The sequence below is a fragment of the Plectropomus leopardus genome, chromosome 21 (assembly GCF_026936395.1).
Source record: "Plectropomus leopardus strain MGB_pleo_1.0 chromosome 21, ASM2693639v1, whole genome shotgun sequence".
NCBI lineage: Eukaryota > Metazoa > Chordata > Actinopteri > Perciformes > Serranidae > Plectropomus > Plectropomus leopardus.
This window is the reverse complement of record NC_142196.1, coordinates 13,398,577-13,425,230: the sequence shown is the minus strand read 5'-3', so window position 1 is coordinate 13,425,230 and position 26,654 is coordinate 13,398,577. Positions and strand designations below refer to the sequence as shown.

General features: G+C 40.2%; 1 protein-coding gene across 2 annotated transcripts in view; it reads right to left on the bottom strand.

Moving 5' to 3' along the window:
* dok6 (docking protein 6) overlaps positions 1-26,654 on the bottom strand; it is a 58,502-nt gene that overhangs the window by 20,800 nt on the left and 11,048 nt on the right. For both annotated transcript variants that reach the window (XM_042510626.2, XM_042510627.2), the window contains exons 2-3: positions 8,698-8,805; positions 3,539-3,653 (exon numbers count right to left, since the gene is read on the bottom strand). In XM_042510626.2, the coding sequence (XP_042366560.1) occupies positions 3,539-3,653; positions 8,698-8,805 (223 nt within the window). The remainder of the gene's footprint in view (positions 1-3,538; positions 3,654-8,697; positions 8,806-26,654) is intronic.

The window sequence follows — 26,654 nt, the reverse complement described above, 5'->3', positions numbered from 1 at the left end:
TGACATTCTGTATTCTCATTTAGCCACTTGTTAGCAACCATCTTTTTAAAGACACATAAATGCTTCTAAGTTTACAAGAGGGGTATTTACTGACATATTATATTTCATAAAACAAAACATAAATCTTTTTCAAGCTTGCATTAACCACAGACCTTATTTCAGACAGACAAAAACCCATTCAAAAAACAATTGACTTCAAGACAAGACTCATTCCTGCAGCACTATTTTTCTTTGAGCGTTCACGATATTTTGGAATAAATCAGAGGAACGGTGATTATTGACTCTTTAAAGCGGCAGTCTTGGTTTTTAGGTAGCGTTAACTCTGTGTAGGGAGTTATTTCTACAACATTTGACAGCTGCCACCTAAAGGGAGGGGGCATTCATTGTAAAACTGAATTTTTTAAGTGGAAGCTAAGTGGAGACAGATGATTCTGTGAATCAAATCTGGAAGTCTGCGCAGCAGTCCGTTGTTTGTGAATACAAATTCACCTTCCTGTTATGTCGGGGAAAAAAATGGTGTTTACAGTGGAGAAGATTTCCAATTGTCTTATGTGAGCATTTGGTGAGAGTTACTGAGGTATGAAATGAGGCAAATGCCGGAGTTGGTTATCTTTCTGAAGCTTCTTAACTCCGGGCCCTGTGGAATTCTGGGATATGTTAACTATGACCAGTGATGTGTACAAAGACATATTTGGAAACACAGGAACAGCACAGTGTTTTTTTTTTTTTGTGTGTCTATAAACCAAAAGTGAATGCATGCTTGTGTAACGTGCGTGGAGATATGTTGACTTCATTCACTTGAAACTTGCTTGTGTGATAGCTGACAGCCTGTTTGTCAGATCAACTGTAGTGTCCAATGGGACGGATCTACACAACTTTGCAGGGTGAAGGAAAGGTCTGCCGCTGCCTGAAGCACTTCATTCACACACAGCACAAAGCAAAAAATACAGATGCACACACACACACACACACACACACACACTAAGAGGCAGCAGCTCTGCACTTTAGCTCCTTGCTCATGCCTCCACAGATTCAGCTTTTCTCATTCAGACTTACCATGGCCTTTGAGTGCCTCTAAACTCCCACACTTTTAAGGCCACTGAGTGGAAAATCGGCTAAACAAACACTTCATCAGCACCGAGGCAGCCTCGCTCGTCTATGTGCCATGCATGAAGAAATATGGTAGGAGGATGTCTCTGTGTGCAGAGGTGTAGGTGTGTGATGGAATAGGATGGAGTGGCGTTTTTTTTTTTTGTTGGATAAGAGGGCAAGAGAAAAAGGTTGGAGTGAAAGAATATGTGAGAATCAAATCAGGAGACTGTCAAGATGGAACACACTTGTATGCAGTTGACATGTTATTCAATCTGCAGGTCACACTCTCTCTTTATCTCTTCATGGTGCGTATTTGACGGATACACCCAAAGCACACGTCTGTCAAAAAATGAAAGATCTGATAGCGTCTTTTGTTCAGCGTTTCATTAACAGCCTGCTAAACAACATGCCACTGCTTGAATGGAAGCATCAAGAGGTTATTTAAAAAAAAGAAAATAAACACAAGATGATCACGATGCCTATTTTTTAAATTTCTTTTTAAAAAACAGTCAGCACTTAGAAACTATTTGGCTTCTTTGGACAGCCGCTCTCAAATAAGTTTGCTTTCCAACTGCCAGGTTCAGTTTTCAGATCCAAACTCCCATTGACATTGCACAGTAGTGAGAAGGCTGTATGCCAATTTAGCATCTGATGTAGGTAAGCGCTCATGTAACCTGACCCAGCTGGACCTGGCAAATAATTCAGCTCTGAAATACATTTGAACTCTTTCACCGTAATCCCAAATGTCCTAAAAAGCAGAAAAAAACATTTTACTGTTAAAAAAGATGACAGTTAGACAACAAAAAATAACTTTAAGGTCCAGTGTGTAAGATTTAGGGGGAATTAATGGCATCTGAAGTTTGCAGATTGCAACAAGCTGAAACTTCTCCTGGTTAGAACTGTTTATTGTTCAGGAGGTCTTTACTGCGGGCTGAGTTGTGCCCTCCTAAACAAATGAAACCAGTGGAAACACAGAATAAAGCGGTTTCACATTACAAATGAGTGATTCTCTGATGCTATTTGGCATGTCGTAGATGGGCTGTTTTTTACCTGATAACTTCAAATACAGATGTTCAGGAGGTTTTTAAAAAGAGCCGAATTATCTGCAGAGGTCTCTTTATCTCCAAAACAAATGGAGCAGATATAAAATGGTAAAAACACTGAATAAAGAAAGCACTTGCACATTAAAAAACTGGTGTTTTTCCGATGCTCTCGATGCGGAGTGGCTGCTAACTAAGGTGGCTGATGCAAAAACGTGAATGGCCCTATCTTGAGCCAATCAGTACATTTATATGTGCAGAAGTATGTCTGACTTGGCCACAGTAAGTGGCAATGTGCCCCCTTTCAGCTAGTTGCTATTGGACCTTCTTCTGGTTGACCTGATACGTCACAAACCAAACAAGTTAGCAAGCAGCAAATGGGTTTCATGTCATGTTTTTTGGAAAAAATACTTATTAGTTTATATTCCATTTCTTCCAATATATCCCCTTAAATTCTACACATAGGACCCTAAAATAAAAAAATGTAAAAATCATAAAAATCGTAAGCATTGTGTATTTCTTCTACCGTTATTATCACGTGAATGTCCATATACAAGGTGGAGAGTGAAGGGTGTAAATGTAAGGGGGTTCCCGGAAGTGAAGGACTATGGGAGGTCATGGCCGCAGAGTGATAGAGACATCCATATGGTGGTGTGAGGAGGGGGAAGCTGTGCGCATGGAAATGAGCTGAGAGAGAGAGAGGAAGAAAGAGTGAGTGATCATGGGAAACAGAGTAAAGGCAAGAAAGAGTTCACCACTGTAAGTTCAATATTTCCCCTGAGGCTGACTGCTACACACATGTGCACACGCATCCACGAGGCGAGAGTTAAGATGGAGACGTTCATCCTCGCCTGCTTAGCTATAGCATATTAAGGTGCATCCACCTTAAATCGCCCCTGGCTTCCTCGACGCCCAGCTCCCTTTATTTGCACCTTAAGAACAGACTGTTGAATCCCAACCAACCGTGTGCAGATCATGTGCCTCTTTGGCTTCCTGTCCACGTATTAGAGGCAATCTCTATTGTTACAGTCCATAATTGGGTTGCAACACACTGCAAACGATGCCCAATATCGTTTTTCATACCTGCAGTATGAAAATCAATATTTCGGAACAGGTCCTCCCACTTCTTAATATAGCGGCAAATGAGCATCACTTGGCTAAACTCCAATTCTCCACTGCCTCTTTCACCTCTTTCTGCCTCTCACTGAAGTTGATTCCTCCTCCGCTTCTTGACAAACTTTTTCGCCAACTTCTCATGCAGCATCTCCCTACACACATTCACATTCTTTGCATGCAAAAAATAAATAAATACAAATACCCTGGTAGTCAATGCTTTCCTTCCTCTCCTGCTCTGTAGCTAAAAAGACTCATTTGAATTCTGAATTTGGGTGGAAAAAGGCATTTACCTGATTCACAGGCAAATGTCTTGGACGTGTCGTCACAGAAGATGATCGCCACAGCGTGCTTTTTTGTCTCCCGCGGCATCCGGGTAATGTTCTTGATGTTATGGAGCTCAGTGATCTAAAGAGGAAGGAGAGAATAGCAGCAGCACATTACCTTGAATGAACACAGCCAGGAGCAGCAGCGGCAGCAAAGGCTTAATTGCCATCTTGCACCGACTTCGCTGAAAGTGCAATAGTAGTTAGAGGCTTAGCATATAAAGGATGGCAAAGTAAAACAGAAATCTTAAGGGACGTATAAATAATAGCAGTTTTTCCGCTGATTACAAAAAGCTCTTTTTTAAACAGTAAGAAATCATCCGCAGTGTCAGCTCTCGCAGCACGGCAGCTGCTGCAGTAGTGCATAATGTATTGCTAAAAGCACTTAAATGTGACCTGATGCTCATATTGTATACACTGTGCATATTGGTGCCTCTCCTTGAAACTGATTTTCCAGTCAATGGGGGTGGAGGGTGGGGGGCGATCAAAAGCATCTAAATCACTTTACCAGGAGATTGATCGTGAATGAACAAAACGAGAAGATTACATTTAATTGAATATCGCCCGCATTTACAGGCCATTTTGTTCAACAGTCTTCTCTGTGTTCACTCTGCCTGGGAGATAAGGCCCATTACATTATTGTAGTCCATTGTGCGCTAACTGTGGGCCTTTTGCCAGACTGTTGGGAATGAATTAGCTGGGCTTGCTGCCCGTATAGTAAAGCATGACTGTTTAAGGTTCAAAGACCCGACCTAATAACGCACACAACATATGTGGAGTACAGATTTCTTGGCTCGATAACATTACATATAATGCATTCCCTCTCTATTGTCAGATATCCTCTGCACAGCGTTCACAGAGAGATTTTTAAATCGAGGAAATAAAAAAAAGAGAAAAGGGAGAGGAGGCTATGGATATTGAAAGATAGCAGATATTTTTCATTTTTGTAATTTCTTATCCCCTTCAAAGATAGTATCTAAATATTTTATATGAGATGAGGTGATTTTTTTTTCCCCCTGCAAGGATACAGTATGTATTTGTCCTCGAGCAAGCCATTCATACATATAACTGACACAAAGCAAGCATCAACTGTGGGAATTTTTGAGCCGTGAATTCCACCAGCCTCTCATCTCTTTCTCTGTTTGTGTAACTGTGCATGTTTTAGTCTCTTTGTGTGTGTGTGTGTGTGTGTGTGTGTGTGTGTGTGTGAGAGAGAGAGAAAGAGAGTCTGAGGGAGAGATTTGGGTGCGTTCCCAGCCCGAGGCGCTAGAGTCCGAGCAAAGTGAATCATTTGTGATGAGACCTATTCCTCATCTTCTTTCGTCTTCTTCTGTCCCCTCTTTCTCCTCGTTTATTCAAAGGTGGAAGTTAAATCTCACATCAGGAAGACCGTGAGTCTACTGCCATGCCAGCAGCTCCGTGAGGCTGGACTTGTGCACAGCAGTGCTTAAAATTATATGCTAATCACAGCTTGCTAACATGCTCAGTGACAGATAATTTGCTGATGTTTCACAGGTTCTCTGTATGATGTTGGTTCTCTTGGGGGCCTGACACACCAAATCAGTCAATGGCGGGCTGTTGGTGATTGTATGCCACCCTAGTTTTTGCGGTGTGTCCCACACCATTGGCACTAATTGGTCCTTATTGGCTTTTTTTATGACCAATATGGCATGTTGAATTGACGAAATAAGAGAGGTAACTGAGTGGCATTTTGGGTCAGTGCACAAGAAGAGAAACAAAAGGCAACGCAACAGCTGCCTTTCGTCTCCACTAGTTCTTGAATGTTGGTGTGTTGGGGCCTTTAGTTTAATGTATGAACATGCTAAAATTTGATAATTAGCACAAAAGATGTTATGGAAAGTTATTTCATCTCACGCAGGCTCAGAAGTCACATGCTCAAGTGCAACATTTTGGCCAAGACACAGGACACACGAGGTGATGCAACACTCGGCCTTAACCTCCTCTAGTTCTTTATTGTCAGTTTGATGTGTCTGGGCCTTAAGTTTAATGTGTTAGCATGCTAATATTTAATAATTAGCAGTATAGACGATGTTGTTACAATTGAGGTGTATGGAAATGCAGTTTAGCAAGTATTCACCTGCACACCAAAATACTAAACAATTTTGACCTGATTATAGACTACATGTAGGTTAAGGTAACAATAAAGTGATTACAACACATTCTGGGGGTTACATGAATGTTTCTACCAAATTTCATCCCAATCCCTCTTGAGACATGTCAACAAAAAGGCATGTATGTAAACCAGCTGGTGGCACTAAATGAGAAGTCAGGGGTCAGGTCAGAGTCATTAGGATTCGTCCTCTAGGAACCATGAATGCCTGTACAAAATTTAAGGGCAAGCCTTCCAATAGTTGTCAAGAAATCTCAGTCAAAACTTAAGTGATGGTCCATCAGTCCGCCTGCACTAAAACCATCCACTTCCATATGCACATACTGTGTTTAGGCATTTAAATACAGCTCCATCTCTCCACTTTAGCCGCCTCTGTCAGGCTCGAGACACACACACAAAAAACAACTTTACACAGGGCTAAAAATATTGCTAAAAATATTCAGGGATTGTTTTACTGTGTGGACCAGCGCTTCTCAGACAGAGAAAAAGGCACAGGGAAAGAGCTAGAGAGAGGAGGGGAAGTAAGGGGGGAATATGGAAAGAGAAATAAAAAAAAGTGGGATAGAAAGCCAATCCCCTTTGTGTTGATTCTGTAAATCAGCCACCAGTGCAGCCTATTTCCTCCCAAAGCACTGCAGCATTGAATGAAGCCCTCAGACGGGACCTTTCTTGATCTTTGTGGCGATGCATTACCAGGTGCACTGGTGCATGTGTGCGCTCATCGCTCACCCCAGCGCTGGGTGTATGAGATGCCTCTGGGGGGCTGGGGGTCACAGCCACACAGGAAGCCTCGTGTGACAGCATGATGCAGTAGGCAGGGAGAAGTTTCATTCACAATACATGGCTGATACTGTGGCAGTGAGGGATGCTAACAAAGTAGATCTAAACATCTACGGAGCCAGTTCTTACATGCTTTCTGGGATATTGAAGAAATTTCCACGGTTTTGAGAAATACCCGACCTAATTCATAATGACATGATCGTAGACAGCCTGTTACAGACTCCTAGATCAACTCTCAAACTACAGCCACGTAGCAAACCTGGTGTCAAAGTCCCCTATTATCTGCTCTTATCTCCTCTCATTACTATAAAACACTATTCACGGTGCTTCTCCTTTAACATCGTCTCCTCTCACCATGATAATGAGCCATAATTAGAGTATTTCAAAGGGCTTAAGAGGCGGGGAGAGATATATATACTGGATTATTACTTTCAAAAGGGAGGGAAATGCCCAGAGGAGAAGATAAAGTTGCAAAATGTGTCTTAATGGATCCTTAACTCCATCATCTGTGGCCAATAGATGGAACTTTTTATATGAAGATAAAAACAAGGTTCTGAGTAAGAGAGTGTATTACAGCTTACTCAGCATTTACTCCATAGGTTTAATATTATTTCTTTTTTATGCAAACACCCACCTTGAGTAACTAAATCTCATTCAATAAGTGTCTCCCTTTCTTTAAGATCAATTCATGTCACAGTATTACTGGAACCCGTTTTCTGATGTTTTAAGAGAATACATCTAATGCTTAAATACAATGCCAGCCACCTCATTTTTGGTGGGCGACCATCGGCGTCAGATTTTATCAGCTAAAGCTAATTAATTCCACCAGTTGGCCAAATTGCAAAATGAAACTCTTGGCTGTTGTCTGCTGAATGTGCTCTGCATGCCAATGTCAGTAGCATTTAGACTCGGCCAGAGACTGCTCTCTGGGAAGTGACACACCAGGTTTAATCTCCTTTTGGTATTCAAGAAGACAATCTTTAGGATTTGTGATCCTCTGGGGACCGTGAATATATGTAGTTATATATTAGTGACATTATCAGAAATCAGACATGAAAGGTTGTCTGATGGTGGCATTAGACAAAAGGTCAGGGTGTTGCCAAATCATTAGAAATAACACTCTGGAGATTATGAATACTGATTCCTCATTTCATGGCAACCTGGTCACTACAGGTTGATTGACCAAAGGGCTGCCTAACATCAATACCATTAGACTTCGTTGTGAGAAACAAAAGTGTAAATCTAAACCTTTCGCTTAGTGAAACATGCCATGTATACTACACATAAAATAATTATCCATGGCGATGCTTAAAGATACCACAACCGCCACTTTATTTTATACTTGTATTTTTATTTGCTTTTATTGTGACTCACTGTGTAAACCTTGAACTTAGAAAAATGCTTTATGCTTCTATTTTTATGATCTATTTATGAGCATGAGGGACATCTTTGAAAGACTTTTATTTATATATTTTTTAAAAATGTAAGATGCTACTTCGGAAAACTGACTGGTATGTCTCACTATTTTCTGAAATTTCATAGATAAATAAATATGTATTAATAGAAAAAGTAAGTGGGAGATTTACCAGCAATGAAAATACCATAGAGTGTATAAAAATAATAAATGTAGCTACAGTGACATCACCCATTGTTTTGAGGACCCCTGTTTTGAAGGCTTGAGTTTGGTATTTTGGCCATCACCATCTTGGTTTTTTGTAGCGAGAGGAATGAGAGGGTGGAGCTGTGGAGGAGCGAGGGGGGGATCTGACTCATAGACAGACAGCGTGTCACTTAAAGTGACCAGGACCTTAATTATGTGTAACTTTAAGCCTAAAAAAAAATGTATGTATGTATACAGATGAATTTGCTAAAAAAAATCCCCAAAACATCATCCCCTCTATGTTATCATGACTGTTGAACATAGAGACCAACACTTATTTCAGCTGTAAAGTTGGGTCCTTTAACATGGGTGTCCATGGGTAATGACTTGTTTCAAGAGCCAGCCTCAAGTGGCCATTAGAGGTGCTGCAGTTTTTGGCACTTCTACATTGGCTTCATTTTTTATCCCTGGAGGTTGCTTCTTGGAAAATACTATTGCAGCCATAGATTATCACAATAGTTGCATATTATCTTTCTGTTTGTCAGCTAAGCTCCTATATGAATAAATCAGAATGATCGGAATTTAATCTATAATGCGTTTCAAGCGTGTGTTTACCTTGTGGAAGCTCCTGAAGTAGGCTGCCTTCTCGTCTGGGTACTTCTCTAACCGGCGGGGTCCTTTACTGGAAGCCTTCTTGAACACAAGCCAACACCTCCGGAAGATCTGACAACAAAGAACGACAGCAGCCCCGTTACTGAAACACGGCTCTCCTGGAGCAAAGACATAAGTTTTGGCAACTGGAGATCCAAACAATAGTAAAAAACAACCTGACTGTGCAGAGAGGTTGACACCCTATAACCACAATATAATAAATAAACCAGGAGAACTTGACATTGTATTAAAAGGAAAGAAAAGTCAACTCCTGCTCCACCAAAGTTGAGAACAGAGAAATCAATGCAAGCTACCACCCTAGAACTCAAGCTTACTATCAACTACTAAAATCCACCTCAGCAAAATGCCCGAACATCAAAGCAAATGAACACTTTAAAGTAGCTGTGAATGTTTATCCATTGATCAAAATATAGATTGACCTCAGGGTTCATTCACATTATTTACCACTGGAAAGCACTGGCATAAAAGTACATCAATCTGATTCTTACCCTGATTATATTATAAAGCAAGCTGAATTCTAGAGCACTGGATCCCAACTGGTGGGTTATGGTTCAGAAGTGGGTCACGGGTCCATTATCAATAGACTGCAAAGTTTGTTTAAAAAAAACAAAAAACCCAAAACTTTATTATGAAGTACAGTTAATTTCTGGTGCAGAGCTTTTATTTTGAAGTCCAGTTTCTGTTTATTCTTGCAATATGTTTTAGTTTTTTGTGTTTGAAGCAAATTTGTTGTTTACATTTTGTGACGTTAAATTGAATATGTGATAATCTAATGTGTGGACCTTGAAATAATGAGTATGAAAAAATCTGGACCCTGTGGCTGGACCAGTCAGGAACCACTGTCAACATGAGAGAAACACCAAACAGAAGATCTTGGAAAAAAATGAAACCATTATAGCTCATAAATAAGCTGACAATTCTTTTTTTTTAAATGTAGGTCAATCAAACATTATGATCTTATGTTTTATGCATTTAAATAACACACTGGTCTGTCTATGACAGATGTGCAGTGTCAGAGTTTTAGGACCTTCATTTTGGTCAGTGGTAACTTCAGTTACTCGTTCTTTGATAGTATGCATGGGCTTAACAAGCTGAAGTATTGTGAGCCAACAAGCCATTCAGATTGCACCTTAGGAATGTGTTAACGTGTTATTCTCGGTCATTTAACAAGTGATGTAATGAGAGACTGGGAAAATTATTTCTTTGGTTGTGTGTTTATGTTGAAGTTTATAATCTTTTCAAAAAATCATTTTTCAAGGGCTGTGCAGGATATTTTGACAGGCCAGTGAAAGAAGTAGGATACCATAGAGGGATACTAACGGGGACACTTCTGTTATTTAATTGTGTGAAACTGAGTATTTGATTTCTGAGAAGTGTCTGTCAATGGCACAATCAACACATCGGTCCTGAATCTAAAAACTTAAAGCTACGCCCACCAAAAATGCTTTACAGCATATGCTAAGGAATATGGAAAATAAAAAGATCTTAAGGAAAAAAGATATTCAATTAACACAAAAAAATATTTTAGCCAGGAGAAAATGTAGTTTAGTTAAACACAACAATTTATTATTATTTAAAATCTCAAATCATGTACAGCCTATTTTATTCATTTAATTATTGAGTGATTATTTGATTTATTAATTTCCAATATGTGAATTTTGTGAATTTACCAGTTTATTTATTAGCAATGGGACAGAAATGTGCTGAAACAGCAGGCGTGAAACTGCTTTTCAGAATAAGCACAGACACAAAAACTTTTCCAGAACTGAAATTAGAGAACCATTTCAAATTTGCCAAATAACTCATACTCCCAAGATGCTTTGAACCAACTACACACTGCTGTGCAAGCTTAACAACTTTATAACTGAGTTTCAACCTGGTGTAATGCGCCTCTATTTATTAAAAGCTGTGGAGCACACAGTCAGTTTCTTCTTGCCACACAATGTGAACACACACTCAAACTGTCTCTGTGTCTCTTGCTCTCTCTGGTGCAGCAGATTACTGTACATTGTATTGATTACTGGACCACAGTCTGGCCCATCTACCAGCTGAAGATGACACAAATACACAGTGTTATATATCAGACTACTTCAAGGTCAAATCATGAACAGAGACACAAATAAATGCATAGAAACTCAAACATATATGCACACACACAAAAACACTAATATATTCAAGATTGTATCTCTGTCATTTTTCTTTATTTCTTACCAGACTAAAGTTCTTATCACAGACTGCATATGCATGATCACGCTTGTTTGAACATGTACATTTGTCATTGCAACCCCATATATTGTTGCAGTCCTGTGCAAGCCGAGAAATCATCATGTGCTAAGAAGCATTGCCCTTTTTTCTGCTTTGATTGAATACATTTTGCAGCTAATAGAATGAGTTTTTAAATGGCTTAGAAGAATTTCCTCAACGCCTCAGTTTATGTGAAACATTTAAAATCACCACATTTGGAGATGCACGGTTTTATTTAGACGGCGACATCCCCGAGGATCAATAAAAAGAGCTGTTAATATCGTTCCATGGTATCACCCTGCAGCAATACTTTGGAAAAGCCAGGCTTTCAAGGCATAACCTTCCTCTTTACACAGCCAGTGTCAAGGTGTAAAAAGCCAGTACAGACAGAACAGTGCAGTTGAGAGGCAGAATAAGTGTGATGGCCAATAGCTTATGAGTCCTATGTGGTTGCCTATCTTTAATAGTGGGACCCTTCTATTTCCTGGTGCAGACAGCCGCTATCACTCTGCCTGATGTATGATTGCCCTGGGCAGCATGGTTGTGTTGGGGAACCATGGATGTACGATTAATTTGTTTACTCAGCTGGTGTACTTCATAAAAGGCCCGCTGAGTTGAACTTGGCACTTTGCAGTAATTGACTAGAGTGGATCCCTAGGTCCTTATCGGCCTGCCTTGATGGGCCTCCATTCTAGTTAAGTGTTGCCCAGGCCCATTATAAACAGCAAACAACACAAAATGGTGCTCTACACACTCTCTAATGCACAGTAGATCATTCTCTACACCCACCATCCATAAAACGCTTTAAAGAAGTAAGGAAACAAAGGGGTGATAAAAACTTACTCAAAATTGGACATACTGTATTTATGTCCATATTAACGCTTAGAAAAATAAAAGAAAACTCCAGCTTTGACAGAAAAACAAGCAAAGATGTGAATCCCTTTTGACGATGGCCATTAACGCATTTGTGACTTTTAAACAGTAAAATTAAGGCTAGCCTCAATTCCCCTTTGGGAGCTTGAGTCAAAGCAATGCTGCCTGCTTGCCGCACACAAAGTAATTCACCCTAGGAGTGCTCAGATTAAGTAATTATAGCAGCACAAAAGCAAGCTCAGTGAGATAGCTCGTGCATAATAAGAACTAGGGGGTATGAATGGAGAGGGCTTAATTTTGCCTGTTCCACAGTTGTCAATGCTTTGTCAAGGCAGTCCTATTCTCAGGCTGCTGGTGGGTCTTATTCAGAGACACTCTAACACTGATTGTAATTACACAGACGTGAATGAGACTCTCTGCTGGTTTGGTGCAACTCATTTAATGCCAGAACAGTGTAGAGTACACTGTTTGGCATCGAAATCCAACTCACCAGTTCCAGGAAAAAAACACAAGTGGTGATGAAGAGGACAGCTCTGGTGAAAATAAAATCATCCAAGTTTTTGCTTTGAGTTGTTCTATGATTACTGTTTTGTGAAAGCAGTTCAACCTCCACCCATTCTGTGATATACCTCTGGTCAATTAAACAGAGCAGGCATGGCAAAGCTTTATACATAGAGTGTGTGTGTGTGTGTGTGTGTGTGTGGGTGTCACCAAGCATAAATTAGTCTACAAACAAATTGAATTTGGCGTGTTTACAGAGGCAAAATGGCAGGCTTGTGACCAAAAACCAGCACTGCTTTTGACTTTGATTACTGGCCAGTCAATCTGGTTGCCAAAGCCTCTGTAATTTTGATTGCCCTGCAACTCATAGACAATGCCATGTGCTTGATTGCATTTTTCACGTCCTTTGCACCTTGAATCTTTGATTTACTTCCAACCAAAGTTATAATGTTCGTTATTCATTTGTTGCTTAATTTGTAATTATTTTGATGGGTAGACCTGATTAAAGAGCATAACAATGGTAACATCTGCTAGAAATAAAAGCTTTAATTTCTCTCTTTGTGTCGAACTTTGGCTGTTTCATTTTTTCGTTTATATTGAAAGCTGTGTTTCCCACAAGTCTAGATATTTTGTTTGCTGTCAAATGGTCTTTATTTCTTGGGAAGGTTCCTAGCTGTTTTAAATGGCCTACTTTGGAAAAATAACATTTGAGAAAGTAAAACTTCTGTATATGGTCTATTGAACCTTAAAACAACAGCAACAACAAAAAAATCCTTTGGAAGTTCGAGGGACAAATGTCCTTTAAGTCATCCAGTTTTTACATAGCCTACTGTAAATGCAGTCAGAGTCTATCAGCGCTGTGGTTGTCTTTTCCTAAGTCCTTGTGAATTCTCCTTTGTCCTTGAACCCACAACATTTTCTATCCAGGTCAAGAAAAAGTGTTTAAGATAAGACACACACACAGGATGTAATTTGACTAGTTCCTAGTCTAAGAATTTACCTCTAAACCTTGGCAATGAGAAGTTCAATTTTATCCCATGAATCTTGTTTACCTAGAAATGTTTTATGATGTCAAGGCACTGAAGTGCATCTAAAAAAACGCACTGGTTGGTCCTGTGTCTTCAGAAGATACAGCCATATAAAGAAGTGTATCATCAGTGTATGGGGAGAGATGGCATGTCTCCTACCAGGGGGATGTCTATAGATTAAAAACTACTGGTCCTGAAAATATTATGGAGGAATTATATGAGGAATAGTTTGAGTTTTATGAGAAGTAATCGTCTAATGAAAAATGACCTTTTTCCTAGGGAGATAAGCAGAAGCCAGTCAACAGCAAAGTCTTTGGTAATAAAAAAAAACTGTTTCAAAAGCATCACTCAGATCAAGTTGTGCCAAAACCAATTTTTTTGGCTCAAGCTACTTGATCATTTGCCAACAGAGATCTGAGAACATAACATATTCTGAAATAACCAATTTAACTCTACATATAACAGCAAGCATAAGGTCAATTAAGCTGACTCTCAGCAGGGATCCTGTTAAAGACTAAATATGAAATATATGAAAACTTTCCCATAGGCCTGATTGGCAGGTCTCATTCTCAAGGTCTGATTAATGAGTGAGAGGCTCATTAAAAATTAGTCAGAGAAAGTTGTCTCATCTGCGCACACACACACACACACACACACACACACACACACACACACACACACACACACACACACACACACACACACACACACACACTGCACTCAGCAAGTACCTTTTTCGAAACAAACACAGTTCCCACCATCTCAGCACTTCGCCACAGTAATGATTAGAATAAAGTCTTGATGTGCAAGTGTCTTGAAGACAAAATTATTCATATGATGGAATGGTTAATATGGTGCTTTCAGTGATGTCAAAATTCAGTTGGTCACAAGGATCACAAAAAAATGAGAGGGCTCACATCAAAGAGAAGATTTTAAAAAGTCATTTTTATTGTGTATTCATTTAAATTCTGGGAGGTGGGATGAACCCACGGGGCCACTGGAATCCAAACGAGATTGGGTCATTAAAATTTAACACTTCATTAACACAATCTTAGAATGATTTATTAAAGAAAATTATTTTTTCAACACAAGTTGCCCACGATGGTGTGTGGTATGTGCTGTGTGTGCATGTGTGTCTCTGTCCTCTTCATTAATAAGTAAACAGACCAAAAACAGAAATGAATACAAGGACAACAAATAAAAATCCTTTGCCTTCTCTTCATGGTTTAAAATGGCCTAAATGTTGGTGTGTCTGTATGTCTGCATGCAGATTACTGCAGCAATAATGACAATTTAACAATGAACTAAATGTAAATAAATTTAACCCAAAGTATTCAACTGCTTTGTAGTGATTAGAGTCAAAGCTTTGGGATTAACTTGTGATTTGTTCAAGCGATTGGACATAATTCAGAAGAAAACATACTTTCCTAAATCATGACATCCCATGTGTGTGCCAGCAAATTGTATTAGCACTGTCAAACACGACAACCAAGTGTGACAAGAGGATCAACATTTTTCAACAGCAGATTATGGGAAACATTGCCAGCCACGATATACATTGCGTGTAGGTTTCTGTGTATTATCAAATTCTATTGTACCATTGATTGGACATTCTAAGCATATATTAATATTAGTTTAAAAATATAATATATGAGTGAGTCACCAGAAGGAAGCCACTTCTGATAAAAGGCTCATGAAGACATGCCAAGAATTTATAAATAAGGCAGATGAAACAAAGACCGGACTCTCCGCTCCAGTGCAAAACTGTATCTAGAAAAGGTGAGGCTAAGCTCATAATCTACGTAAGCTTCCATAAAGAACAGTGGTGGTGACATCCGTTTCAGAAACTGTAACACTTATAAGGATACAGGAGAGAATGAATAGCACACCATTGATGAGAACTTTCTTTAAAGAGCTCAAGATCTCTGCAAGATTTCTATGCTGCTAGAAATTAATCCTTTATTTCTCTCCATGGTTTCTAGTACTGCTGTTTAACTGCTTTCATTTATTTGCTTATTTTCACTGCTGAGAGAAGCCTTGCAATAGATCATTCATTTATTTGATTTTGATTATGACAACTCTCAGCATCAAGTGAAATCAACCCTTAAATGAATGTGTAGTGACCAAACTGAAGCTATGATGTGCATTTCAGTGGAAAAAATATGTACAATGGAATTTCTTTTAAGTTGGGTTTGCACTACAGCACTACCAAATCCATTCAACAGACCTTAAGCAAATGTGGAAATCTGAATGGGAAAAATAGCAAACATCCAAGTGCAGTGTGACCCAGGCGTAACCTTAATGGCACGTTAAGCGTTCTGCATGCAAACATCCTTAATACAGTCCCTCTAGTATGAATTTGATAGAAGGATGATGGTTTGTATTTTTTCAATGGTTTTTATAATCACATCATCAGGATTTCTAAATACACTGATATACTGCTAATACCATGATACCGCTCATGCCTAGTTCCCAGGCTAATTTTGTGTAGGCTGTTGCTAAAAAATTTAAGAAACCCATTTTGTATTCAACTTGCAGCACTTAAAAAAATGAGAAAAGTCGACAGGGTTGAACACATTCTGCGAACACTGAAAAATATGAAGCAGAAGATACTCTTTCTTCAGTTCTCGAAATGCATCTCTGTATGATTCTACAGTATCAAACCACAATGAGTACATCGCCACACATAGTGAGGCAAAGTGTAAACTAGGCAGCAGCAAAAGCAACGAGCTGGAGAGAACATTTCAAGGGCAATCCCTTCACTTTTAGGCAGGTCTGTCTGTGGCAAGGAAAACACTTCAGGAGGCACTTGGCAAGGTGCAGCGAGTTCATCAACACCAGCTCTACTACGACAACCACGCTGAGACTGTTGTTTGGGGGGACCGGAAGAAGGATTAGAGCCAAAATATGATCACAAACAGACAGATGGAAGCAGACTGTTGGATGGGCACTTACAAAAAGTTCAAAAGGAAACTGAGAGCAAATCTTTCTACAAATAAAATAACCTTGCTTAATGGTGTAGTGACATTTAACGTAACAATAAATGCCATGAAGTTTAACTTGGGCTCCTGACAGGTGGTATTGTCAGATGAAAGAGTGTGTAAAACCCCAGACTGAGAGGTCTGGTTGAGAATTTAGGAAGCCAGAACCCTCGTGGACATCAGTAATGAGCCATTTTTGAAGCCTTAGTCATTTTCCATAAGTGGCCTCAAACACAGAGTCCATTTAGTTCACAGAGCATTATCAAACTTCTGCCATTATTAAAGAACTGTCTGGCCTCTCAATAAAATATGGGCCCTATTTCCCCCACAGGCAAAATCACTTGTCATTTGGATGAACTGAGGAACAGTCTGAAGACCCGAAAATGATTTCCAATGACAGCCTGCTTCAGGTAAATGACTAATCACATGGCAGAATAAAAATAGCCGCCTGTTAGATTCTCGGCAGTGAACACAATCATAATACTTCAGAGGTGCACATGCATTCATTATTCCTAAGATATTTGATAGGAAAAAAGGGACGAATGTGGGAAGGGATTGTAACCTCTCCATGATTCACGTGTCCTGCAAACTATGATTTAAAGATGATTGCTACTGCACTTACAGGCAATACAAGACATGAGAGCACTTCAATCAAGGTAGTCCTGCAACACTCAGACATGGTGATAACAGACTGGATTTAGCAGGCACTTAGCATGTTGAATACTGAGCTATTTTTTAACAGGATTCTGAACAAAGGATTTAACCTTGTAACCACAAAGAAAACATAAAGAAAACCCCATCAAATATAGCGTGATTCTTTCTGTTTGTTTTTTCTGTTAAAGTCCTAGCAAGCAGTGTGGATGAAGTCGTCCTCATTCTGCATTAGGTTTAGTGTTCCCCTGGTGATAATGACGCCTGATGGACTATGACAGACCGGGCCCGACAATATCAGCTCCTGGTGCTGGCAATCAATTTCAGACGGCGGCGAGGTCTGTGCCGTGGTGTCCATCTTTATAATTTGATTTGTTATTCCGTCGGACAGTTGTTACAGCAATCATTGCAGCGATCACTCCGCCAGCCGCGACCCCAGCCTCCCCTCTCCCCACATCCTCCCTGGACCATTCCGCCATTTCAACAATCCGCCGCCAAATGCGGCGACTAAAAATGCTCGTCTTAATTGCACCACTGCTCCCTCTGTCGCTCTCTTCCCTAGTCGCCTGCTGTCACCTTTGACTTGATACATAACACCCTCCCTCCTCCCTGTACAGAAATATATTTCCCGCCGCATCTAAAATGTTTGGACATCCCATAATTTTATAATTCGCCCCTGACTACAGCTGTTGGCAGGGTGGCGAGCCAGCCGCGCCCCAGTTAATCATAGATTACTTTATCTGGGCCATTCCAAATCCTCATGTGTAATGCAGTGCTACCTCAGCAGCAAGTAATCACTGCCCCCCCACTCCATCCCAAACACACACACACATGCATGCACACACACACACACGCACATGCATGCACACATACACACCCCCTCCTCACTTTCTCCCTGAGCCTGATTCGTCTCTGTCTCTCCTCCTGCCCTCTTGTCATCACCCTCTCTCTTCTAAATTTCTCCTCTCCCATTCCTCATTTCTTTCTTGTGTCTATGCATGATTGGACATTCTCATCAAACATTCATGAGCCAAACTGGTCCCAAAATGTAATATTACAGTATTAGTACCCCTTATTTTCCCTTGTTAAGGTTGTGACTGGGTGGTATTACACACAGAGTACTCACAGCTGAAAATTGGATCCCCAGTCACAATATGGCATGAAATATGAAGGACAACAGGTTCCAGCTGATTCCTTGCCCAAAAGGAAAACTGTACATCCACCCAATGTGGCAAAGACTGCAAGGGCTGGCGGTATTAAAATGGCCGTGTAACTGATAGTAATAAAAAGGGGCCAGCAGGAGATTTCAAGAAAGCAAAGAAGAATGGGAAATAAAAGAGAGCATGAAAGAAAGAAACAGAAATAAGAGGCCACAAGAGAGAAAGTTTGGAAGAGGTGAGAGCAGCTGCTGCAAAAGTAGAGTGTCGGAAAGGGCCAGAGCCAAAGACGCAACTGACTGATTTTATGATGAATTATGTTTGAATTAATGGTCGAATCATGATGACTGTTCATAAAAAAACCCTTTTCCCCTTTCCCCAAATTTAAGGTATTTTAGGGGGGAGCGAAAAAATCAATTTGGCATAGTATTGCGATATTTTGCATGGTAATATTGTATCGATACACAGACGCATACATTTTGCTATGATAAAAATCACTGAAAGTGATATAAACAGACAGGAAACTTTATCTAACAGATAAGAACAGATGTTTACAAAGTTTGCCTTTGGGGTAAAGGCTTGTAATATTTCATATCTCATACCTTTCTGAAATTTCACAGCGGTATACGCTATATGATGGGATATGTGTGCATTGCAAACTTATGTTCAGCCTTTCAGACTAATAAATACACAATGGAAACTCAAAATGTTAGGAAAAGTAATAGTCTCACACCTATTTTCTTTATTAAAATGAGAAATACAACTTTTTTTTTAACATCCGGTTTAGTTAAAATAAATTGTTAATTCACCATATTAGATGTAAAAAACATTCCATTATTCCCGTTGGGCTCTCTCTTGCTGGCCACCAGCTGGTTACAGTCCTGTAACTTATCCCTATTCCACTCGGTGTCTTTCAGCTCAGCTGCCTGTTCCACCAGTAGCGACCAGAGACAGAGCTCTGGTGGTGCATGCTGTGCACTACATACAATGAGGTCAATAGAGAGAGGAGCACCTATATTTGATGGTACTGAAAAACATACCTTCGGGGTTTCTAAATACCCTGGTATACTGTTAAACTGTGATACCACCCAAGCCCATTTGAGCACATAATTTGCAGTTGAAAAATAATAAATAAATTGCAGTATATTCCAGTATGTAAGGAAAATACTTAGCATATTACAAAACATTTAAAATCGCAACAGCATTGTATCTTGACTTAAGTTTTGTGTTAATACCTTATCATGGAGCCTCTGGTGAATCCCATCCCTATAACATATATAACTTGGAGTCTGTTATGCTTCCATTTGTCATGCAAATAATATTGTGGAAAGCAGAGGAAGCACGTCTACTATTGTTTCTCACTACTGTGGAGGGAGACAAGGGAGATGTTTGACCCACGCTGAGCAACGCAGCCTTGAGCAGAAAAACAGTAGTTAAAATGTCACACACTGTGCAGAATCAAGCCATCACAGCTACTGTAGCGGGGCTCTCTTTAAGAAAAAAAAGCACAGCACAAAAATAGCAGCCAAATTATTCTGAAGGAGATGTAGGTCAATATTGAAGTTTCTCTCTCAGGTGTGAGGGAGCGAAGAGGAGGGGAAGTTTTTTTTATGGTGTAAACAGGGCGGTGTATTGCTCGTGTCAGCTCAGACTTCACCAGCATCCACCCTGGGGTGTTGGGCATGGACAGTCAAAGTGAGAAAAGCTAGGACAAAAGGATTACACTGCAATCATAATCCTATAATATACCAATACAGTTTTATAATGTTGCTTACTTCAGTTATTCCATCCTATATTTTAGCCACTATTGATTCCAGTGACACTAAGGTTGGCAAGCAGTGCTGGCTATGCTATACGAGGCGGAGCATGTGTAAAACACTTTTACGGTGGGACAATTTTGCTTTAAGTCATCATTATGACAATTGCCTGCTCTTTAAACCATCCCTCATCCAAACCTCTTTATGTATTACAGCTTTAGTCAGCAATCCTCTGCACATACACACACACACACACACAGCAATTTCCATTTAATCCATGTACAAGGCTGAAGCGTTCACAGACAATAACACGCAGACAAAGACGGATTTGACTATGGCAGAATACCCTCGCCGACAAGCACACTGAGCCCACCGTAGACAGAGAGCAACAATACGGAGCCGTGTTATTTTCTTTATGAGGCTGAAATGAGTTGTCCAGCGCTGTGTATCCTCGAGCCAGGCTGAATGTTAAACTGAGCTAAATCCATAAATGAAGAGGAACGGTCTGCATGCATAAAACTCCATTTAGGTCTAGTTGTAATGTAGGCAAGGCCTTATTTTTCACTTTAGTATGTTGGTGCTCGCGTTGCCGCCGGCTTCCAGATGAGCAAAATTAGCATCTAGGCCAACAGGTGAGGGGCTGTTACATGGAAACCAAATGCAGAGCCTCAGAAGTGACCGACTTGCCTCCGTGGGAAGAGAATATAAAGTAAGGAGGATGAAAGGCGCTCTTTCCCACCACCATGATGCAACTCCACCAATTGACTAGCTTAATTACCATTAGCTGACCACTTGATTATCATATCAATAAAGACTGTGAAATCGAATGAGGCACCGACCACTGTGAGGTGTTCCAGGAAACACTTGCATGTTTAGCAGGATATTATAAAACCCAGAGTGTTTTTCAGGACACTTTGTGTGAGCATTTGTTATTTGAATTTCATCAGAAGCCCTAAAAGCAGTAATCCTCGTGCATTGGTGCAGTCATTCCCCCCTGAGGATTAATTCTAAAGAGGTACTCGCTCGCTGATGTTCGGGCTGCTTCTCTGATACGGTTAGCTGGGAAAGCAGAGGGCTCTGTGTCTACAGCAACTATTTCCTCACAACCAGAAAGCAGAGATTTGTGCTCCCTGGAACTAACTTGACTCAGCCACATTTGGTCTGCGAATCAAAAGAGGACGCTTGGGAATACACAAATGCAAAGGAGGAAGAAACGTGGAAGTGCACTTCTATGTCAAAAGAATGGGGTCCGATGGAGTTGGTCATATTGTTTTTGTCTCATTTCCTCCCAAAGAACACACTCCCTTGGAATAAGTGGGCTGTGATTCTGCGTCACTGTGCGCCTCAGCATGAAATCATTGAGGAATGCAATTATCACTTCGCCCAACAGACATTTTTCTGAACAACTGGGAACATTAAGCGGGGCGGTAGAGGGAGGGAGGTGTGTGAGTGAGTGGGGTAACGCCAGTTATATTGACCTCAGTGTGTGCTCTTAACTTCAAACTTCCTTTTGCTAAAAAGTTCTTATCTGCCGGCACACTTACAATTCATGACGGGTCAAAAGTTTGCCATATTAACTCCTCTTTTCTCCATTATATAATTCACTTCAATAACCTCATGTTTTCAATTGTTTTATGACTCTTAAGAGCCATTATTTTCTCCATTATGACCTTTCAATGATCTGTTCAAAGTGCCACTGCCAAGGCTGCTATTGTGTGCTCCATTTTCCTTGGCAGACCTTATCCAAAATTCATTCCCTGAACAATAATTCTTGGGGAAATATTAAAAGCTGTTTAATAGAAAGAGGATCAGATTGCCTTGGCCTACACTCGAGGTCATTTCGGCTCATTAGAGTAGAATTTAAAAAAAAAAAAACAGCCAGCTTTGCATGCAATGTCAGTATGTAGTGTTTCATGCCGAAGTGGGCAGGTACCAAACTGTCACCCCACTGCTCAGCGAGAGGTAAACTGTCACCTCCTTACTATTAAAAGAACTCCCCTGAGAAAGAGAGAGGGTGGGGGGGAAGAGTTGAGTTCATAAACTCATCTCCAAACAAACAGAAACAAACAGAGCTCCCACATAGACAGGTGACATGAACCGCCTGCCTTTTTTCACTTACACAAGGTCAAGGTTTTTTTTTAACAACACATTAATAATACAGAGCCTGACAATTAGTGCCACATAAAAATGCCTTGTTTACTCGACAGCCGGGGCTAATTTACATTATTCAACAAGGCTATTTGCTTGCATTTAAATCAGATCAGGTGAAATATTTCACTATTTTCAGCATGGCAGTAGTAATGTGTACCTATGTATTCAGTAAATTAAGAACACAGACACAGAGACAAGCCGCTTAACACGCATAGACACGCAGCTGAGGCTATCTTTGGCTGCAGACTGTACTGAATGTGCTTGGCAAGCAGGCTGATGAAAGGTAACAGCAGGAGAAGAACTCATTATAGATCGTGATTCAAATATAAAGAGGTAGGTGGGACTTTTTTCTTTCTAAGAATAACTTCTTCTGGTCCCCTTTTGAGACAGTATTTACAAATCTGATTGTCAGGTGTGACAACTCATTTTAAAAGACCGAACTTGATACAACTTCTCTGGATCATAAAATGACCCACTTGAATTTAGAATCAGTTTGAGAGGGACGTCTTTCTTTTATCATAAAACTATAGAAACTGATACATGGGGTGGGCCATATGGCCAAAGTTTTCTTTCACAACACGTAATTTTAAATCACGGTAGCCTTACGTATCACAATACAATAATTGTTCTTTACATTTAATTAAGAAATAGTCTTAAAATAACCATACCATACTTCATCAGTTTTTTCTTCTTTTATTTTGAACTTACATTCAAAGACAATATACAATAAAAAAAAACCCCAATGGCCTCACATTAGAAAAAATCCAAAAGTGAAATTCTTCCGAAATGAAAGCTTTAAGGTTCTAGAGTAGGGTTGGGTACAGAAGTTGTTGATTTTAAGGTTACTGGCAGAATTATGTCAGCAGTACCAAGTAATATTCAAGTTAAATCAATAGGTGCCAAATTTCAATACCTAAGAGTTCATCTGTGTGAGAATGCAAGGTCCAGACAGGAGGCATAAGCACCACAAAGTGCACCAAAGATGAGATGCCGCCCATGAAACTTGGCTGTCATTTTCCTCAGTTTGTGGTGCTTTGCAGCGGACGCAACGGAGCTCCATGGAGCTGCTTGGTTCAGAAAGCAGGCCAAAGCACCATGAAGTGGCTCAAAGCTGGGAAACTGGAGATTCCTTAGCTTCCCATTTTGCTAAAACTATTATTGCAGCGCCAGTAGTTTTGGGGTCTAGTGCATTTTCTTTTAAATTTTCTTTTAGAAATAGCCAAGAATCAATAATGTTTGTTGAGAGGAGAGGAGCAGAATCCCCCGTTGATTTCAGTTTGTTTGAAAAATGAATTTCTTTTATTCCAGAAAGAGTAAAGTACTTCAAAAGGTACTATTGGACACCAGTACCGAATCCCAGGTGCCAGCACTGATACTGGTACTGGTTCAAATGTGTGGTACCCAACCCTATTCCTGAGAACAATAAGGTGTTTCAGGTTTCTGTATGTAAGGCTTCACTCTCTTCCTTTATATCTGCCCAAATGTCATTACGTTACTAAGAAGCTGGATATGCAAGATTGTGCCAAAATCTAGCCCTGACTTGCTACAAACACTACCAAGAATACCTCATGTGTTAGAAACAATATTTCCAAACCTCTCCTGGTGAACACATCTACTGTCACACGTCACAAATTGTATAATAAAACTCTATTTATAACCACATCTGAGAGAACTTCTAATGGATTTTTCTCAGTTTTTTACTCCTGAATTTAACGGTACAGAAAGAAAATGGCTCTGACAGGTGGATTTTCACCTTTCTGACACAAAAAAACCCATACATGTACACATGTGCAAATACAAATAAACACAAAGCCTGTATGCACACACACTCAGATACACAAAGTGAAAGTAAGCTTAGCTGCAGAGTAGAGTCCCGAGGGCTGGTCTGTTGATTAATGAGGGGAGGAAGGCGAAGAGAGGAGGATGAAGCAGAAGTGTTAATGGAGCTATGATAGATTCCTCTAGGCCTGGTGTTTTATAGGTGAGTCTCCAGTGTATCTGCACAATGTAGCAATACAGTACCACAGAGAACCATAAAGCCGCAGCCCTGTGTGGGAGGTGAAATATATGGATCAGATGGACTTGAATTTGGAGCAAAATACATTCACCTTTCAACATCACACAGCCAACACTATTAAGGGAATTAATTTAACCACGAGTGAATGTTATTAAAATATTGTCGCTATTTTTCAGCCACAAGACAAGTCAACTTCAAAATACAAACTTAACCAAAACTCGAAAAAGGAGCCAAGATTCTCTTGTAAGACACTACTGAAAGACATGCTGGGCTAACCAACATTGTGACAATGCTGACAGGACGATTTGGAATCATCCAAATTAGCCATGACTTCCACATTGCCGAAATGTAATATTTAACAGCTTGAATAAATATTCTGAGTCAACAATCTGTCTTCAGCTCATTGTCGGGAAATCAGGTGGAGGAAAATGTCTCAGTGATATCATCACAGATAGTAATAGGAAACAGAAATAGTTTCAGCCTTCTCGTAAGTAACAAGGCACTGATCTTAAAATAAGTGTAAAATCAATACATTTTGCCAATACACACAAAAAAATATTGTTGCAATTTGTAGCATTATATATGCTTGTTTAAAACTGTATGTGTATTTTCATATTTTAAGATGATATAGCAAACTTGTTAGCGTACACTTGCCAATTTACACATTGCGCAGAGTAAAGGAAACATGAGCATTTATTTGAAGTAATGTTCTGGCCACACCTGGTGAATCTAGGTCCTATATTAACTCTCCTTTTAGCTCTGATTTTGGTCCCCACCAGATCCCTAAAAAAATACCTGGATCTTTAGTGACTGAATGCTCCACTATGCTCCAGTATGTCATAAGATTGCTTTATTGTTCACACTGCACAACTTGCTGTCTTAAAATCAGATGTTTTGGAGCAGTTGTGGTTTTCACACTACTTGACTGACTAGTGAAAAGGTTCACACACTACAAGATCCCTGATGAGCCTGTGTCATGTGATACGTGTGTCAAACAAACACTCGGGTTTAGGGCAGTACTACTCGAAACTATCAAAGTCAAAAAGTAGCAAAGCAAAATTCCATGTAAGGTTTTAGGGTAATAAATTAAAAAAACATTGCATTCAATAGTCCACCTTCTCTTGCCATCTCTCTGTCACTTTATGCCATCCATCCATCCATTCATCCATCCATCGAACCATCCATTTTCTTCCGCCTATTCGTAGCTGGGTCGCAGGGGCAACAGGCTGAGCATGAGAATATTCCAGACGTCCCTCTCCCTGGCAACACTTTCAAGTTCCTCTTGGGGGACCCCAAGGTGTTCCCAGGCCAGATGAGATATATCATCCCTCCAGCGTGTCTAACCTAGGGGCTCATACCAGTTGGACGAACACCTCTAACAGGAAGCGCCCAGGAGGCATCCTGATCAGATGCCCAAACCACCTCAACTTCCCCCTTTCGACACAAAGGAGCAACGGTTCTACTCCAAGCTCCCTCGGGATGTCTGAGCACCTCATCCTATCTCTAAGACTGACCCCAGCCACCCTGCAGAGGAAACTCATTTCGGCCACATGTATCTACAATTTCATCCAAAGCTCATGATCATAGGTGAGGGTCGGGGTGTAGATGGACCGGTAAATCAAGCATTTTGCCTTCTGGCTCAGTTCTTTCTTCACTTAAACGGTCCTTTATCTCTCACCTTCTCAAACACACACACCTTGGAAAGCACCACAGCTCGGCTTGTTTCAACCCGTGTCTTGCACTCTCATTGGCTGTACTTCACCAACAAAGTCCCTGAGAGGTATTTAGCATGCCAGATATCTGGGGAACATCTCAATGCATTGTGAACCTCTTGGCTCACATCTTTGAACAGTTCACAGCGCTCCAGTGCTAATACCAAGCCAATGACGATTTGCCTCTAATCTAGGGCTTCTGTCGGGGAGCTCCCGAAAATGTCAGCAAGCAAAATATCAGGGCTAGAGTTCTGTAGTGTGACCTAGGCATAACTTTGTATGTTTTTGGTGTGAGGCAGGTAGTTTATAGTCTGTTTTTTAGAGATTTTAGCTGAAATCAGCTGCCATCGGTTATCTTACTGTGAAAATATCATACAATTGCAACCCTCCTACACAATCAGGTGAAAATATTCTGCGGCATCATCACTAGCGACCCTTTCACATACAAATCCTTGTTATTCATTTTCACTGTATAAATATTGATAAAGCTGCTTACAATTATATTCTCTATTATGTTTTCTACACTTAATATACAAATAGAACGACTGAAAGACAGAAAATGGAGCGAAGTGGAACAAAGATTTAAATGTGGTTAAGTAATATGCTTGTGCTCTTGTTACTTTTATTTATTCTTTTGAATCAAGTGTCTAGCCCGTTGTTAGGCGGTAGGGTCTGTGGGGATTGGAAAGATTAAATAGCCATGAAGAGAGTCCTCTTCTACTGAGCTGTGACTTCTCCCCCAATGGGATTAGAGAACTTTGCACTTTACAAAGCAGCTCATCAGAAAACATTGGGAACACAAAGCTGTTATGGACAGCGGCAGCTTGG